The 15887-nt window shown below is 57.9% G+C and overlaps 1 protein-coding gene across 1 annotated transcript in view; it reads left to right on the top strand.

The window, feature by feature from the left end:
• The window catches only part of FYCO1 (FYVE and coiled-coil domain autophagy adaptor 1), a 74318-nt gene that overhangs the window by 52418 nt on the left and 6013 nt on the right, over positions 1 to 15887 (top strand). Inside the window, exons 15-16 of the mRNA XM_042929081.1 lie at positions 7615 to 7710; positions 10442 to 10652. Of these exons, the coding sequence (XP_042785015.1) occupies positions 7615 to 7710; positions 10442 to 10652 (307 nt within the window). The remainder of the gene's footprint in view (positions 1 to 7614; positions 7711 to 10441; positions 10653 to 15887) is intronic.

Raw genomic sequence — 15887 nt, 5'->3', positions numbered from 1 at the left:
TGGCTCCGATGCGCTACCCTCCCTGCCGCCTGGCTGTGGACGCAGTCGTCTGTCAGGACCTGAGAGGGCTTCTGTTTATAAACCGAAGGGGAGCAGTAAGTAGGTCTGGCCCAGGCAGCCCACTGACGATGGTGGCATTTGTACCGTAAGATTACTTCACTCGCTAGTCCTGTCCCTTTGGAACCGTTGGGGTCTGGACCACTGCAAAGTGCATGCTGTGGCCTGGGTTCTGGATATGCTTGATAGCCACTGACCCCCAGTCCAAAAAACAGCAGCCCTGCAAAGTCAGTGTTATCCCCATTTTATAGATGGAAACACTGAGGACCCCAGCCAAAATAACAGCCCTGCGTGTACACAGCTAAAAACTGGCGCTTCCAGGATACAAACCCAGGTCTCTGGAGGTGTGGACTCCATTTCTGCTTTCCCAGCAGCAGACTCGCGCTGAGCCACCAGGCCTCCCCCCCCCCCCCCCCCCGACCCTGCACCGCGTTCAGCCCGGTCCCCACCGTGGCCGGTGCACGTCTGCTGGTCACACGGGCTCCTGTGGCTCTTCCTAAGGGCAGGGTGTCAGGCACTGGGAGCAGGGGCCAGGCACGGCCTAGGACCTAGGGACTAGCACTCAGCTCCACTAGGAGCCAGGCTCCGCTCTGGGTGCTTCTCACCTAGCCGTCCAGCCCTCGTCCTTCACAGATGAGTAAGCAGAAGGGTCGAGAGAGGAGCTCGCTTGCCCTTGACACTCCTGTCCCCCGGAGCCGCCAGGTCACGAGGGTCCGTGTGAGCGTGGAGCTATCCGGGGGGTCTCAGCAGAGGCTTGGGAGACCGCTAGTGGATGTTCAAGGCCTTTTGAACGAACTAGTTCAAACGCTCCCGCCACACTGGTACACACGAACGAGATGTTCCCCTGAGGGCAGGAGCCGGGAGGCTATGCGGGGTGTCTGCCTCTGGGCGGACGGTGGGGGGACACGGGCCAGTGGACGGTGAACGAGCTGAACCAAACACCGCAGGCGAGCGGGGCCAAAGCACCCCTCCTCTGAAAGAGGACTTTTACGGCAGACATCCCTTAAGAGTGAGCCAGCCTTTCATCTTGGAACCTTCGGAGCTCGGAGAGAGGAGCTTTTTTCCCCGGGGACAGGCCAGCTGTGTCGTTTGGGACCAGTCCACAGAACAGAGAACAGCCTGAGCCTTGTCAAGCACCCTCAACGCGGCCATGCCCTGCTGTCTCGGACGTGCAAGCGTCTGCACCCCGTGGGAAGAGACGGGGCTCACCCCGGTGCCCCCCACCACCGTGCGCACGCTTGCGGGGGGGGCAGGTATTTGAGAGGGCACGTCGTCACCCTTCACTAGGGGAAAGCTCTCCAGCGAAAGACGTGCAACTGAGCTGGAGGAGGGAGCCGCTCACAGCGTCGGAGTCGGGGCGGGGTGGGGGGGGCGGCACAGAACCTTATTTCAACCACTTTACAAAACGCCCGCTTGCAACTTCTTGTCTGCCGATTTGGAGTGCTCTTTGTTTTGAAGACCTTACTTTTCTCTGAAACCAAGCTCTAAGCATTCTTACGGGCAGACACCCAGGCATAGGTCCTAGACTTCCCCCTGGAATACTGAAACGTTTTCTAAGCAGAACTGGGGGAAGAACAGACGGAAAGCAGCGGCCGCGCCTGCTGCGGATCTGTCCTGGAAGTCAGCGCCGACCTGCTCGCTTTTCCCGGGCACCTGACGTTCCCAACCCAGAGCCCGGGGTGAGTGTCCATCCCAGGAGCCCGGAGTGAGGCGTTCACTGCTGCTGGCAGAAGTCTAGCTGCAAAGCACTGGCGGATGACGGGGGCCGTGGAGGATGAGTTAGGACCGGAAGCCTCAGAGAAATAGCCCAAGCAGTGAGCTGGGAGTGGCGTGCCCAGTGATGCCTGGCTCTTGGTTCTGAGGCTAGGCATGCGGCTTTGGGTGTCGCAGTCAGACCGCGGTTACTAAGTAATTAGAAATAAAATACCAACAAGTGTTCTTCATCGCTTGGTACTTGGGTAAAAAAGGAAGCCACTGACTAAAAGGAAAACTACTGGGAATTTACTTTGAATAGTAAAATGTGGAAATGCCCCCGGGTCCCACACTGCGGTTCCCCGCGCAGCTCAGCCCTGTGCTGCAAGCCGGTGCTGTTCACGAGCATTGTCTGCGAGGACGGATGTGTCCTCCGTCCGCGCTGCCCCCACACAGTGGCCGTGGGGCACCTGAAGTGTGGCCACTGCAACCAAGGAGCCAAATTGTTGGCGTTTTAAAATTTTTGATGAGTTTGAGTTCAAATGGCCCCTTGAGGCTGGTGGCGGCTGAATTGGGCAGCACGTCGTAAGCAGAGAGCCGTCTCCTGACCACAGATAGAAGCTGTTCTGGGGACTGTGGACCCTGGGTAATCGGGCACAGTGAAAAGGGCTGCTTAGCGAGGCTAGGAAGGATGTCAGCAAGAGACTTAGGCCACGGGGGGCTTTTCGGGCACCCTTTCCTTCCTCAGCCAGTCCCAACAGCCAGAGGACCTGCTTCCCCAGGCAGCTTGCAGGATTGAAATAATACAGTAATTAAATGAAAAGGCAGGCATTTTGATTTGTGAGCAGAAACTATTGTAGAGAACCAAGCCGGGGGGACCTCACCTGTGACCCCTCACCCAAGCAGGCATGGACCCCTGGACTGCATTGCCAGGGATTTCCTCACTGTCCGCTGGTCCCCTTTATTCTTAACTTGGTTCTAAAGTAGAACCTTGGTCATGTCCTCTGTTGGGGACATTTGGGACAGAAACCAGCTTACCCAGGGCACGCAATCTAGACATTTATTGAGCATAGACTGGCGGGGCAGGACCCCCGAGGGACGCCAAGGTGACCAGCCCCAGAGGGTGGAACAAGTTGACAAACAGGTGTGCGTGCCTCAAGCCAAGTTCAGCTCTCCCGACCACAGGCTCTGGATGGAAACTCAGCGGGAGAGGGTGACACGTCGTCAGCGGTCACCATAGCTAGCAGTGGGCTCCTGTGGCCAGAGCAAGGAGAGGAGGAAGGGCCTGTGGGCAGTGAACTTGTCTCTGAGAAAAACACCGCAGTGGCAACAGAAGGAAATTGTTCTGGTAGGAGTTAGGGTGCCCCCTAGTGGCCTTGCTTTTGTTCCCCGGCATTCTCAAGCTTGTTTGTAATCCTCTGATTTAATTTTAAATTTTGTTTTAATCCTAATCTAGAAAAGTCACTTTTCTACCGCATCCCACAGTAAGAGACACGTTTTACAGGACCACCCAAGGGGTTGCGTGCATGCACAGAAAGGCAAAGCAAGACCCTCGTGAAACAGTACTAACCCTTTCAACGTGCAGTATACTGTTGCATTGGTACTTTTTTTTAAAATTTTTTTTAATGTTTATTTTTGAGGAAGAGAGAGAGACAGAGAGCACGAGTGGGGGAGGGGCAGATAGAGAGGGAGACACGGAATCCGAAGCAGGTTCCAGGCTCCAAGCTGTCAGCACAGAGCCCGAGGCGGGGCTCGAACCCACGAACCGTGAGATCACGACTTGAGCTGAAGTCAGACGCTCAACCGACTGAGCCACCCAGGTGCCCCATATTGGTACTTTCCGTTCACTTTCTTCCAACGTTGGTCATAACTTACTAAATTGATTCATGACCCACTAAACGGGTCGCGAGCCACAGTTTGAAAAGCCCTTGAGAAGAAACCTCTATGCCCCTAATCGTTACCCTCGAGAGGGCATCACCCACGCATGCCTGCCTTGCTCAGCTCCCTCACGCAGGGTCTCAGCCTGGGCCGGCAGGGGCTGGGGACCTACCCTGGGAAGCATGTACCCACAGGTCATCAGGGCTTGTTGTGGTCGGAGATGGGGAGCTGGAGGAAGAGGAATGACAGGTTAGGACATCTTTTATCCTTGATGCTGGAAAACCAAGAGAACCAACTACAACGTCGGAGTTTATTCCATCCCTGCTTACTTGTTTCTCTCGCACGGTGTCTGCACTTTGGACGAGGATGAAAGCAATGGCCTGAGCAGCCTTGGGCCCTTTCTGCTCCTCAGGAGCCCCATGTCCGTGGGCGTCAGGTGGGGGTTGTATAGTCAGTCCCTTGAACACCCTCTTGCACTGACTGACCTTCTGTGATTCTGGATCTGGAAGCCAGTGGCTGCCAGAGCAACAGAAGGAGGCGGGCACGGAGGAGGTCAGACTGGGACAGCGAGGGACCAGGCTTGCCCTCAGTAGCAGCAGGCATGTTCTCGCCGTGCCTTCCCTGGCAAGAGTGGAGAAGGCCGTGGATGGTCCTTTGAAACACCTTGCCTCCTCAAGCCAGCACCGCCTGGAGCCCATCTGGTTCTGCCCCCTTCGCCCGCGTGGAGAAGGGACAACAGACCTCGGAGGAGGGAAGGGCACCAGAGTCACAGCCATAAAGCCAAGGCTGGAACCACCTCGGAGTGACGACCCCACCTGGAGCCACACGGCCTCTCCTGCCTCTGGAGTGCCCACTTGCTCAGGGCTCGCCACGCTCCGCCCCTGCAGGGCAGGGTGTCTGAAGACGGGCTGTGCTGCTTACGGCCGGCTGGCCGACCGACGGGGACTGTGTGCGGACAGCCCTGGCCGGGCAGCTGGGTGCTAGTGGGTGCCTGGTTATCTAGGCAGCTCCCCGTGCTGGCCCCGACACCACCCACTCGCGGCGGTGCCTGACAGCCATCTCACCCTCCGGCAGCCGACAGAGCTAAATGCCAGAGGGGCTGCTGAGCCCGGTGGCAAGTGGGCGTGACGTCTTGAAGCTCCGTCTCGTGCCAGAGGCTTCCCGGGAGGCCAGAGGCCTCTCCCTGGGCAGCACCGGCTCTCCCCTGGACAGAGGGGCCTTGTAAGTCAGCAGTGGGCGCCCTGCGAACCCAGCATCTGCCACACCATGCGTGACCCGGTCTCCAGCCCTCCGGGACCTGTCCTCGGTTCTTCTCTTTGTCAGCATTTCTCCGCCCTCTTCTGAATTTCCACGCGAGCAGTTTGCACCCCTACGTCTGTCGCTTAGCGAGCGGCGAGCGCACCGCGTGGTTCCCGCAGACGGCAGCGGCCGCCCCGTGTGCGCCGGGCCTACTTCCAAAGGGCCCTCAGCCTAGGGAGAGAGAGGACCCAGAGAAGAGAAGGAAGGCCCGGGGTGACCAGGGCCGTGGTAGACAGGGTGCAGGGAGGAGTGGGAAGGAGGGCTCGCGGGTGGGAGCAGGCTGCATCTGCCTGTGTATCTGCCCCCGGGGAAGCTGCCTGTCGCATCCCCCAGACTGTGCACACCGTGCCGTCCGTGCAGGTGCACCACCACGTGTGCCGACGCCGCGGCCCCATAGGCGAATGACAGCCGGGACAGGCTTCGCGGAGACCTGCTGGGTGTCATCTGCTCTAAACCACCCCTTTCTGCCCCCACGCGGAGAGCCCCTGGCTGCTCAGGGGGACCTTCAGGTAGGCCATCTGCAGCTGCTCCCCACGGGCACATCTTGCATCCCGACCTGTCCGTGTCGGTGCCTCTCCCTGTGGAAGGATGAATGTCCCGCCCCCGTGGTCGTGGTCGTGGGCTTGGCCGTGGGACTCGCCTGGCAGTGAAATGTCAGCAGCGGCGGGCGGAGAATCCCCTGCAGGCAGAGGTGGTGGCTGCCGCCTCCAGGCGGAAGCTCTGGGCCTCAGCCGCTATGCTCTCTTGAATTCCTGGTGTCCCAGGGACGGTATCAGGTCAGGTCCTGAGCTCAGCTGAGCGCGAGGATCCCCAGGCATGGCTGAGGGCCGCCCGCCGTGCCGCCCAGACTGCGCCGTCGGCCGTGCACACCGGTTTTCCAGCACAAATCACAGCTGCGCTCCGGGTGGAGCCATGAACTTGGTGCCCAGGTGGGTGTGAAGCTGGTGGACGGAGGGCTGTCTGAGCACGTGGTCCGGACGCTTGCTGCCAGTCACTGACCTCGCACGTGCCACTGTGTATGCTGAGACCCCCCCCTTCTTCCAGCAGGATGCTTCCAGCTGTGTGTGTGAGTGTGTGTGTGTGTGTGTGTGTGTGTGTGTGTGTGTGCGCGCGCGCAAGTCTGCCTCAGACGGAGAGCGTTTGCGGGATGCGGCCTGTGCCCGAGTCAGTGTCCTGTGCGGTGCCCACCCCACCACGGACCTGGGCTGACCTCTCCAGGCACTTCAGCAGTAGACGGGGTGGGGTGGGGTGGGATGGGGCAGGACTGAGTTCACTCAAGTTCCTTCAGGGCCTCAGAGGTCGAGTGAGTGTCCCCCAGGGGCCAGGCTGGTGAGAACGCAAGGGTACCTGTTGGCGGTGGGAGGGGGGCGGTTTGGGGCGCACTGACCTCACCCCAGAGACCTCTGGGGAGAGCCCTCCGGGCAGTTGAGAAGGGGGTTATTGTGACATTTGGGGAAGAAGCTGTGCCGGGTGGGAGATCTTCCATATTGACACCTGCCCACGGGGCAAATGGCTCTTCTTTTCTGGATCTAAGTTCTCTCTAAGCAGAACCGTGCACTCAAGCTGGTTGGGTCTGACGCCCCTCTCGGCCATTGGCTGAGCGGACACTGGGGCCTGGCAGGGTGAGCAGGGAGCCAGAGTCGGGGCGTGGGGCTCAGGCCCGCGTCTCAGGAGCTGCCTGTGCCTCTGTGGCCCCGTCAGTGAGGAGGAGGCCTGCAGTCTGCACTCCCAGAGCAGGGGGTTCAGGAAGGGCTTAAAATGTCCCACCATCAGGGCGCCTGGGTAGCTCAGTCGGTTAAACATCTGATTCTTGGTTTCGGCTCAGGTCATATCTCACAGTTCGTTAGTTCGAGCCCCGAGTCAGGCTCTGTGCTGGCAGGGCAGAGCCTGCATGGGTTTCTCGCTCTCTGCCCCTCCCCGCGCTTGCTCACTCTCTCGCAAAATAAATACACATAAAAAACTTAAAAAAAAAAAAATCAAATGTCCCACGATCAAATAAATGCAGGAACACTAGCTTTAAATCCAGGAGATGACTTTGCTGCAGGGTTCCTAGAACCTCGAACTTACTGTGTAAATACGCGGGGACTCTACGAGAGGGCGTGTGCTGCCCTCCGCCTCTGGCCCCGGCGTCCCACAGGGCACTGTGCGGAAAGCACGGTGTGTCTTCATTGGCAGCTGGCACCCTCCGCCGGCTCTCAGTGCAGCCGATAGTGGGCTGTGAGGGAAAGAGGCGATGTGGACGTGGCTTAGGTCCACTCTCTGCCCATGGCCGTGCCCCTCGGCTCCCTCCTGGCCCGCACCATTCCCTGGGTGTCTGTCCTTGTTGCCCCCAAGATGGGCCAGAGCAGGCTTGGCTGTCATGCGTCCCCAGGCGGGACCCACGGTGCTGCCCACTGCTCCGCTGGCTGGCGCGGGGTCGGACGGTGGTCCTTTGTGTTGCGGGCGGCCCCTCCCTATGCCCACCAGAACCCCAGCAGGGAAACCACTGAGGCCTCGTGGTCTTCTCCCCATCCTGCCCGCGTGGCCCCAGCCCCTCGCCCCTGCCTGGAGAGCCTGCCACAGCCCCTGTCGTGGCCTCTGTGACTGAAGGATCCCAGGCATTCTGAGCTTGGCCACGTGACTCCAAGGCTGTGGGACCCCCAGGTGCCGATGGCTAAAATGGCTGTGTTCTCGTGTGTGACGTTTCAGGGACGCCGTGTCAAGCTCGCTAACCCCTGAGGACACCGAAGACATGCCGTTGGGGCAGGATGCTGAGGTCTGCTTGCTGAAGTCTGGAGAATTGATGTGAGTGACTGAGCCCCGAGCAGGGGCTTCCCAGGGGGTATGGGGGGCAGGAGCACCACAGGGGGAGCCCTGGCCTCCAGTGCCAGAGCCGGGGGCACCCCACAGGCTGACTCGGCACCCATGATGGCTTGCAGTCTGTGCTTTTATTTATTTATGTTTTTAACTTTTTGTAATGTTTGTTTTTGAGAGAGTGAGCAGGGGAGGGGAAGAGGGAGAGGGAGACACAGAATCCAAAGCAGGCTCCAGGCTCCGAGCTGTCAGCACAGGGCCCGATGTGGGGCTTGAACTCAGGAACTGTGAGATCACGACCTGAGCCAAAGTCGGAAGCTTAACCGACTGAGCCACCCAGGCGCTCCAGTCTGTGCTTTTTTCTTAAGGTACAATCTGTGGACAGTAAACTTCCCCCTTTATGTGTACAGTGCTTAGACTTTGACAATTAATACACTGTAGTCAATCATCCCGCCAGGCTCCATGCCGGGCGCGGCCAGTGGCTTCTGTGATCTCAGGGGCCTCCGATCCCACCCGGCTCCGTGGCCCGGTTCTGCCGAAGAGGGAACATAGGTCCAGAAAAGAACAGTGATTCAGCCCCGTGTGACCACAGTGAAGACGGAGAGCGGTCCCCTCCCCGTCAGAAGTTCCCCCGTGTCCCCTTAGCGTCATCCCGTTCTCACACCCGTGGCCCTGTGTTCTTCTTTTTTGAAAATAACTTTTTTGTTTTCTCACTGTAAGAGCAATACGTTTTCATTGTAGAAAAATAGGAAAATAGAGACAAGGAAACCACTTCGGCGGATAGCCTTCCGGTTTTTTTAAATACCTAGGTACCTCATTTTTCAACGGCGTGAGTATTTTCACGTATCGTATTCTTCTGTGTCGCGTCCAACGGCTGCATGAGTCACTGCATCGAGTCCCGTACTCATGCACTCACTCACACGTATTTATTCAGCACCTACTAGGTGCCAGGTATGTTCTAGGTCCTTGGAGTACATCACTGAGCAAAACAGAGCCCCCCTGTTGAGCTTATATTCCAGCAGGGGTTGGCAGACATTAAACAGAAATACACAAGTAAATTACATACTGTGTCACAGGGTGGTGCTGGCCGTGGAACAGAAACAAAGTAGGGTGTTTATTTATTTTTGAGAGAGACAGTGCAAGTGGGGGAGGGGCAGAGAGAAAGGGAGACAGAATCCCAAGCAGGCTCCACGCGGTCGGCACAGTGCCTGTCATGGGCTCGAACTCACGGAACCACGAGACCATGACCTGAGGCTCAACCAAGAGTCAGACGCTTAACCGACTAAGCCACCCAGGTGCCCCACATTCTGGGTTTTTTAATCCTTGATTCCTCTTCTCATTAGCATAGCTTGGGGAGGGGGGGAGTATTTCCATCCGTCTCCACACCTCTGAAGGCAGATAGAACTCTCAGCCCCGTGACTTACTTGCTGTGCAGTCTTGGGCGAGCTACCTAACCTCTCTGAGCTTCGGTTTCCACCGCCGCGTCTCGAAGGGGACAGTAACGTATTTTCGCCACGGAAGGCAGTTTGGTGGAGCGGACAGGTAATGGCTTCCTATCAGACCTGTGTGGGCCTGGACCAAGTTTCTTCATCTGTGTGATTCTTGGCTTCCTCATGTGCGAGGGGGAGCACCCTGCTTCCTCACGTGGCCGTGGTGATAGCACATGAAGCCTGCGAGCAGAGGGCCCCGCACGTAGTGGCCGCCACCTTCTCACTTCACAGTCGAGGGGATGCGACTCGCCCGAGGCCACACCGCCCCTGAGGTGGCAGCTCAGCACTGGAGGCCCTGTCCTGGCGTCTGGTGCTCACATGCGGGCTCCCGACTTGCACGGTCCAGGAGGGGGCGCCACCGAGTCGGAAAACAGGCAGCCTCAGGGAGCAGTCCCCCCTCCGCCAAGTCCATGCTCTGATGTATGCCTCACACCCGTCAGCGGGCAGGCCTGGTTGTCCTCGTTGGCAGATGAGGAAACCGAGGCTCAGGAGGAGGGAAGGAAAGCAAAGCAGGTACCGGAACCCGGGTCCCTCTGGCTCCCCACTCGGGGCCCCGTATAGGACCCCGGGAACAGAGGAGCTCACTGTCACTAAACCTTTAAACTTACGGAAGCGGCTGTTGTCCAGCTGGCGAGCGTTAGGACCGGGGACACGGTCCCCGAGAAGCCTGCGTCCCCGAGGCCATCACCCTGCCCCACCGCCCCTGCCGTATAAAGAATCTGGGACGGCTGCGTTTAAGAAAATCAGGGTGCCCCCTAGCAGTCTTACAGCAGGCCCCAGATTTCCAGAGGGCGAGAAGTTTCTAATGACGTGCGTGCTTCCTGCTGATGCTAATGACATGAAGGGCGGCAGGGAGTTGGAGAGGGGACCTGTGCTGGGCAGCAGGGCAGCTCCGGGAAAGCTGCAGAAAGCCGAGGCCTCCGCACCCGCTTCCCGTTCGCGGCGCGTGGATCGCCTCAGGCCGTTCTCCTCTCCGACAGGCTTGCAGGGACATGCCAGCCCCACGCAGCCGGGACTGTCACCTGCGTGCTTTACACGCGTCCCCGGTGCCTCGACCCACACTGCGCACCCAGGTTTCTCGCATAGTTAAGCGTGTTGGTCAAGGGTACCCAGGCCTTGTCCTCCCAAGAGCCTCCAGGGCTTCCGGCCACCTCTGAGCCGCAGACGAGCTGGCCAGGGGACTCAGACACTTTGCCCGTTTGATCCGGGCCCTCTCCGCCCTTGGGTTTTAGGATAAAATTACCGCTGACGGTGGAAGAGATCGCCAACTTCGGGGAGAGCAACAGGGAGCTGTTCGTGAGGTCCAGTACCTACAGCGTCATCCCCATCACCGTGGCTGAGGCGGGCCTCACCATCAGCTGGGTCTTCTCCTCCGACCCCAAGAGCATCTCCTTCAGCGTGGTCTTCCAGGAGGCCGAGGACACACCGCTGGACCAGTGTAAGGTAAGGCCGGCCCTCCGCCAGCGGGGTGCTTGGGCAGACCCTCCCTGGTGCGGGGCCGTGGCCGTCCAGCCTTCTGCTGGGCAGGCCTCCCCTGGAGTGTTTGGGCCTCGGCCGTGAGAGGAACGTGGAGAGAAAGCAGGAGGACGGGCCCTCCGGGCTGCGTCCCACGGAGCAGGCAACGCTCCTGTTCTTGGCCGGCTTGGGAAAGGAAAGACCTTGGAGGCTCCAGAACACTGTCCTCAGGCGACTGAAGGTTGCTCCTGTGTCAGACATCTCCGGTCTGACCTCGGGACAGGTCAGTGGGTGAAATTGCGAAGAATACAGACATGTGGCCCGGTTTAAGGATCCTCTTTTAGCCCGGCTGTGCAGAGCAAGAGGAGGGCACCGTGGACGAGGTTAGGGGGCATTGGGTCCCAGAGACCTTGCCAGAGACACCTGGCCATTGTGTCCCTTGGGTGGTGGGTGGGGCTTGAAATCTCGGTGGCAGATGCAAGCTCATAAAGTCCTAAGACATTCTCAGCGTGGCATGCTGATGATGGCCTGGACCACGGGTCTCAGTGTTGTCTGCACGTTAGAAACACCCACTCCTGAGGCCACCGCCACACCACTCGGTCAGAATCCAGGCAGCGGGTAGCAGAGTGTGGACACACAGGCATCCCCAGGTGCGTCCGGTGAGCCTAGCTCCAGGGGCTTGGGAGCCAGAATAGAAAGGATGGGTGGGATCCAGAGCCCGGGACAGGAGGTTGAACAGGACTCCGTGGGTGGCTGACTGACTCGGCAGAGGGGAGAGGAGCTGGTTTGGGCGGAAATTCCTGTCCCGTTTGACACACTGTAGGTGGGAGGACCGGTGAGGACGGCCAGGCTGGCCTAGAGCTCAGAGCGGCCCTTAGTGGCTATACCGTGCGGAAACTTCCAGGTGCCAGCAATGGCGAGAAGAAGGGTGGGGGAGAGCAGTTTGAAATCGCCTGAAAGGAGCCTCCTGTGACGTCTGTGTGAGAAAATCCCTGAGTCCCCCCCACCCCCCGTCTGTGGGGCGCTGGCTGTGGGGGGCCCTCGGCGAGAGGCGGGGTGCGGGCCCCGAGCTGAAGGAGAGCAGGCTCGCCCCGTGCGCCCCGTGCCTGTCTGGCTCGCCGTCCTGTCCCCTGCCCTGTTGGTACCGGCTCGTTGCAGAGACGACTCTGTCATTCCCGCCCTCTCCAAATTCACTCCTACGACTTAATTCCAGCCTCCTTGAGTTGGCCTTGTTCTGTGGAGCCTCTCATTCACGCTCTGCCCCCCCCTTTCCCTTCGGGGGGCCCCTGGCCGTGTTCCGAGCTCGGAGCCCTTACTCCCTGGGGTTCCGAGGCTGCCCCCAGGCGGTCCTGGGGCTTGCGGGCCGGGAGCGGGCACAGACTCCGCCCTGCAGATGGCGTGCAGGGCTCACGTTGGCAGATGAGGTCACTAAGAGGCAGAGTGGCTTGCCAGGGCCAGCGCCACGCTCAGCAGGAACTTGCCTCCGGTAGCCGGGCCGTTCGCCCCCACAGCCCCAACACCTACCAGGGACCAGCACCACGTCGTCCCGCATCAGACACCGGTGGCTGTTTGTGGCAGGGACAGGGGAAGGGACTCAATCGGGTGTCCAGGCCTTTGCTGTTCCACCTGTCCACGCGTGGCCGAGCTGTGGGCCTCTCCCCTTGTTCAGTCGCTCACCTGCCAAACCCTCACGGCCCTGGGAGATCTGTGTGGTTCTTGCGGGCTTGGGGACCCGGAGGAAGCTTCCTCATCTCTGGCGCCCAGGTGACCTCCAGGGGTCAGGACTACCCGTGTGTTTCTCAGAGTGGACGCCAGGGGGCAGAAGGAGCCCGTACACGGGGCAAGCCAGAAGGGCTTTCGGGCGCTGTCTGCCTTCAGGAGCCCAGCATCCCCAGCCTGCCGTGGGGCTGCTGTTATTTCTCCCCGAGGTCCCCTGAACAGACATCAGCCTGGGAACCTGTTTCCAGGTGCACGTCCTCAGCGGCCGTCTAAGGGACTCCCCCTAGGATCCCCTGACTGACCTGGGCCTTACAGGAAACCCCGGGGTCCAGAGCAAATTGCAGCACCCAGAGTGTGGTTATGGAGGTACAGACATGAGGGACTCGGGGTCTGCTCACAGCCACTTCCTGAGTTTCTGCTGAACCCCGGGCTCTGTTGCGCCTATCAGAGCTAGAGAGAGAGAAGGGACAACGTGAGATCTGCCCTTCAGGAGAGAGACCCTAGTGAACAGACAACCATGATTCCAGGTAACGTGTCATGGTGGGGACGGCGGGCACCTGGGGCGCAGTGGTCAGGGGAGGAGGCCTTGGGCCACACCAGGAGACGTGCCCTGGTGGAGGGAGCCACACGGCACAAGGCCAGGCCCATCTCTGGCAGCCCGCAGCAGACACTGCCCCGTCCCCGGGCCCCCTCCTCTCCAGAGCGTTTCCACGGGGACAAGGTCGTTCCTCAGCACTGAGATCAAAGGCTGTGAATTTGGGAAGACGCTTGACCAGAGAAACAGTAAATCAAGGACTTGAGGCTGCCTGTGTGCCGACCGCTGTCTTAAAGCCTGGGGACAGAACAGGAAACGGGACCCAGGCCCTGCCCTCTCTCTGGGCGGGGACCCATGTTTGGCCAGAGAAACTCAACAGCCTGTCTGGGGTCACAGAGACTCAGGGGAGGGACCAGCACCGGCAGCAAGGACGCTTGACATTGTATTTTTGAGACAGCTTTATTGAGATACAGTTCATATACCAAATAATCGACCCATTAAAATACAGTGTATTGCAGCTTATGTAACCATTGCCACTCTAATCATCCCCAAAAGAAACATCATGGCCAGTCACTCCCAAACCTCCGCCCCCCCCAGCAACCACCACCGTGGCCTCTTGTGGCCTCTTGTGACTCACTTCTTCCATGTAGCATAGAACCCTCACTTTGCACGGGAGCCCCAGGCCACAGGAACCCATCCAAATATAAATGAAACCAACTCGTGCTGTCTCGCAGACACATGGTGTAAATCAGGGCACGGCCACCCAGGCGCTGGCGCTGGTGGGAGGCCAGAGCTCACACAGCGGAGACCTGCCTCGGGTTTATTCCAGAGACCACTCCCTGCCCCCCCCCCCCCGCCCCATCATCTTCCTATCACTGCAGCTGCATGAGCCTTGGCCAGAGAAAATCTCATAGATTTTGCCCCCCGGTGGGAAAACAGGAATCAAGACGCGTGAAAAGTCTACAGAATAGAAACTTCTAATGCCCAACGAGCTCCCGGTGGTTGCTTTGCAATCAAGGCCGTAAATGCTGAGGTTGAGGTGTGGGGCGCCCAGTGGCCCCTGTGTCAACAGCAAGCCTTCCTGTCCAGCGGCTCCTTCCTGCCTGCGCTTGCTGGAATGTCCAGGCTCAGAATTGGTAGGTTACGGGCCACAGAAGCAGACCCAACCTCTCAACCTCTCAGAATTCGCAGTGCCCGATGGAAATAAGAATGCGAGAGACCGTTAATGGAACTTGAGGAGGCCATGTGCAGAAGTGGCCGCCCCAGAGCCTACACACAGTAGGTCCTCATTCACCTTGATCCCACCCAGGCCTGTCTTGGGCTCTACCTACTCCCTCTCCACCAGCAGCTCCCAGCCAGAGCAAATGTACTGTGGCATCCGGAACGTGCCGTGCACAATTCTCTCCCATGCTTTTGGGATCTCCCACTTGATTTTTTTTATTTCTCTTTGGCCCACGGGTTATCTAAAAGTGTGATAATTAGTTTATAAATATTTTGGTATTTTTTTTTTAATTGTTTAATGTTTATTTCTGAGAGAAAGAGAGACAGAGAGAGAGCATGAGCAGGGAAGGGGCAGAGACAGGTGGAGACACAGAATCTGAAACAGGCTCCAGGCTCCGAGCTGTCAGCACAAAGCCCGATGCGGGGCTTGAACGCACGAGCCGTGAGATCATGCATGACCTGAGCTGAAGTCGGGGGTTTAACCGACTGAGCCACCCAGATGCCCCAACATTTTGGTATTTTCTAGAGATCTATTCACTTTTTTTTTAAATTTCTTTTCTAACGTTTAGTTTTGGGAGACAGAGAGATAGAGCGTGAGCAGGGGAGGGGCAGAGAGAGGGAGACACAGAATCCGAAGCAGGGTCCAGACTCCGAGCTGTCAGCACGGAGCCCGACGCGGGGCTCAAACTCATGAACTGCGAGATCATGACCTGAGCTGAAGTCGGCCGCTTAACCAACGGAGCCACACAGGTGCCCCGGAGATCTATTCACTTCTAATTTAAATCCATTGCAGGCAGAAAACCGACTTTGTATAACTTGAATCCTTTTAAATATGAGTGTTGCTTTTTTTTTTTTTTAATGGCCTAGAAGATGGCCTACTGTGTATTATCCCAAGCGCACTCGAAAAAGACGGTTTGTTCTGCCATGGTCAGGTGGAGTGTTCCATAAGCGGCGGTTGGATTGAGTTAGTTGATGCTGTTCTTTGAGTCTTCATTTCCCTACTGAGCTCCTGTCTTTTATTCCATCCCTGATTGAAATATACAACCATAATTGTGAATTCACCTATTTCGCCTTGCAATTCTACCACTTTTTGCTTCGTGTGTTTTGAAGCTCAGTCATTAGGGGCATCAGTGTCAGGACTGGCCCGTCCTCTTCATGCACTAACATCTTTATCATTAGGAAATTATCCCTGGCCACATCCCTTGATATAAAATGTATTTCGTCTGATATTAAGGCAGTCAATTCACCCTTCTTTTGACTCATGCTACCACAATATATCTTTTTACATCCCTTGATTTTCAACCTATTTGTATCTTTACCTTTAAATGGTCTTTTCTTATAGGCATGATGGGGTTGGGTCAGCCTGACAATCTTTGCCTTTTAATTGGGATGTTTAGACTCTTTACATTTAGTGGGCTTATTGATCAGGTAATGTTTGAGTCTGTCATCGTACTCTCTGTTTTCCATTTGTCCCATCTGGCTGTTGCTCCCTTCTCTCCAAGTGGAGACCTGGGGCAATTGTGGGGCTCACCTGACCCCAGGTCAGCCCTCGGTCCAATCGGAGCCAGGCAGACTTATGGACTTCACCTCGAATAAGTCCCAGCTTCCTGAATCCATAAAATGAGTGGTCCTCCACATGTGGAACATTCTGGCACTGGCCATGGTCAGAGAGGCTGGGGCCACTCCTTTGGGGCGCTGACTAGTTCACGATGCCGGGTGAAACTCATGCTCACAGCCTCTTCCCTAAC

The sequence above is a fragment of the Panthera leo genome, chromosome A2, assembly GCF_018350215.1.
Source record: "Panthera leo isolate Ple1 chromosome A2, P.leo_Ple1_pat1.1, whole genome shotgun sequence".
In the NCBI taxonomy this organism is placed as follows: Eukaryota; Metazoa; Chordata; class Mammalia; order Carnivora; family Felidae; genus Panthera; species Panthera leo.
Note: the sequence above shows the minus strand (reverse complement) of the source record. Positions and strands in the feature narration are given on the sequence as shown.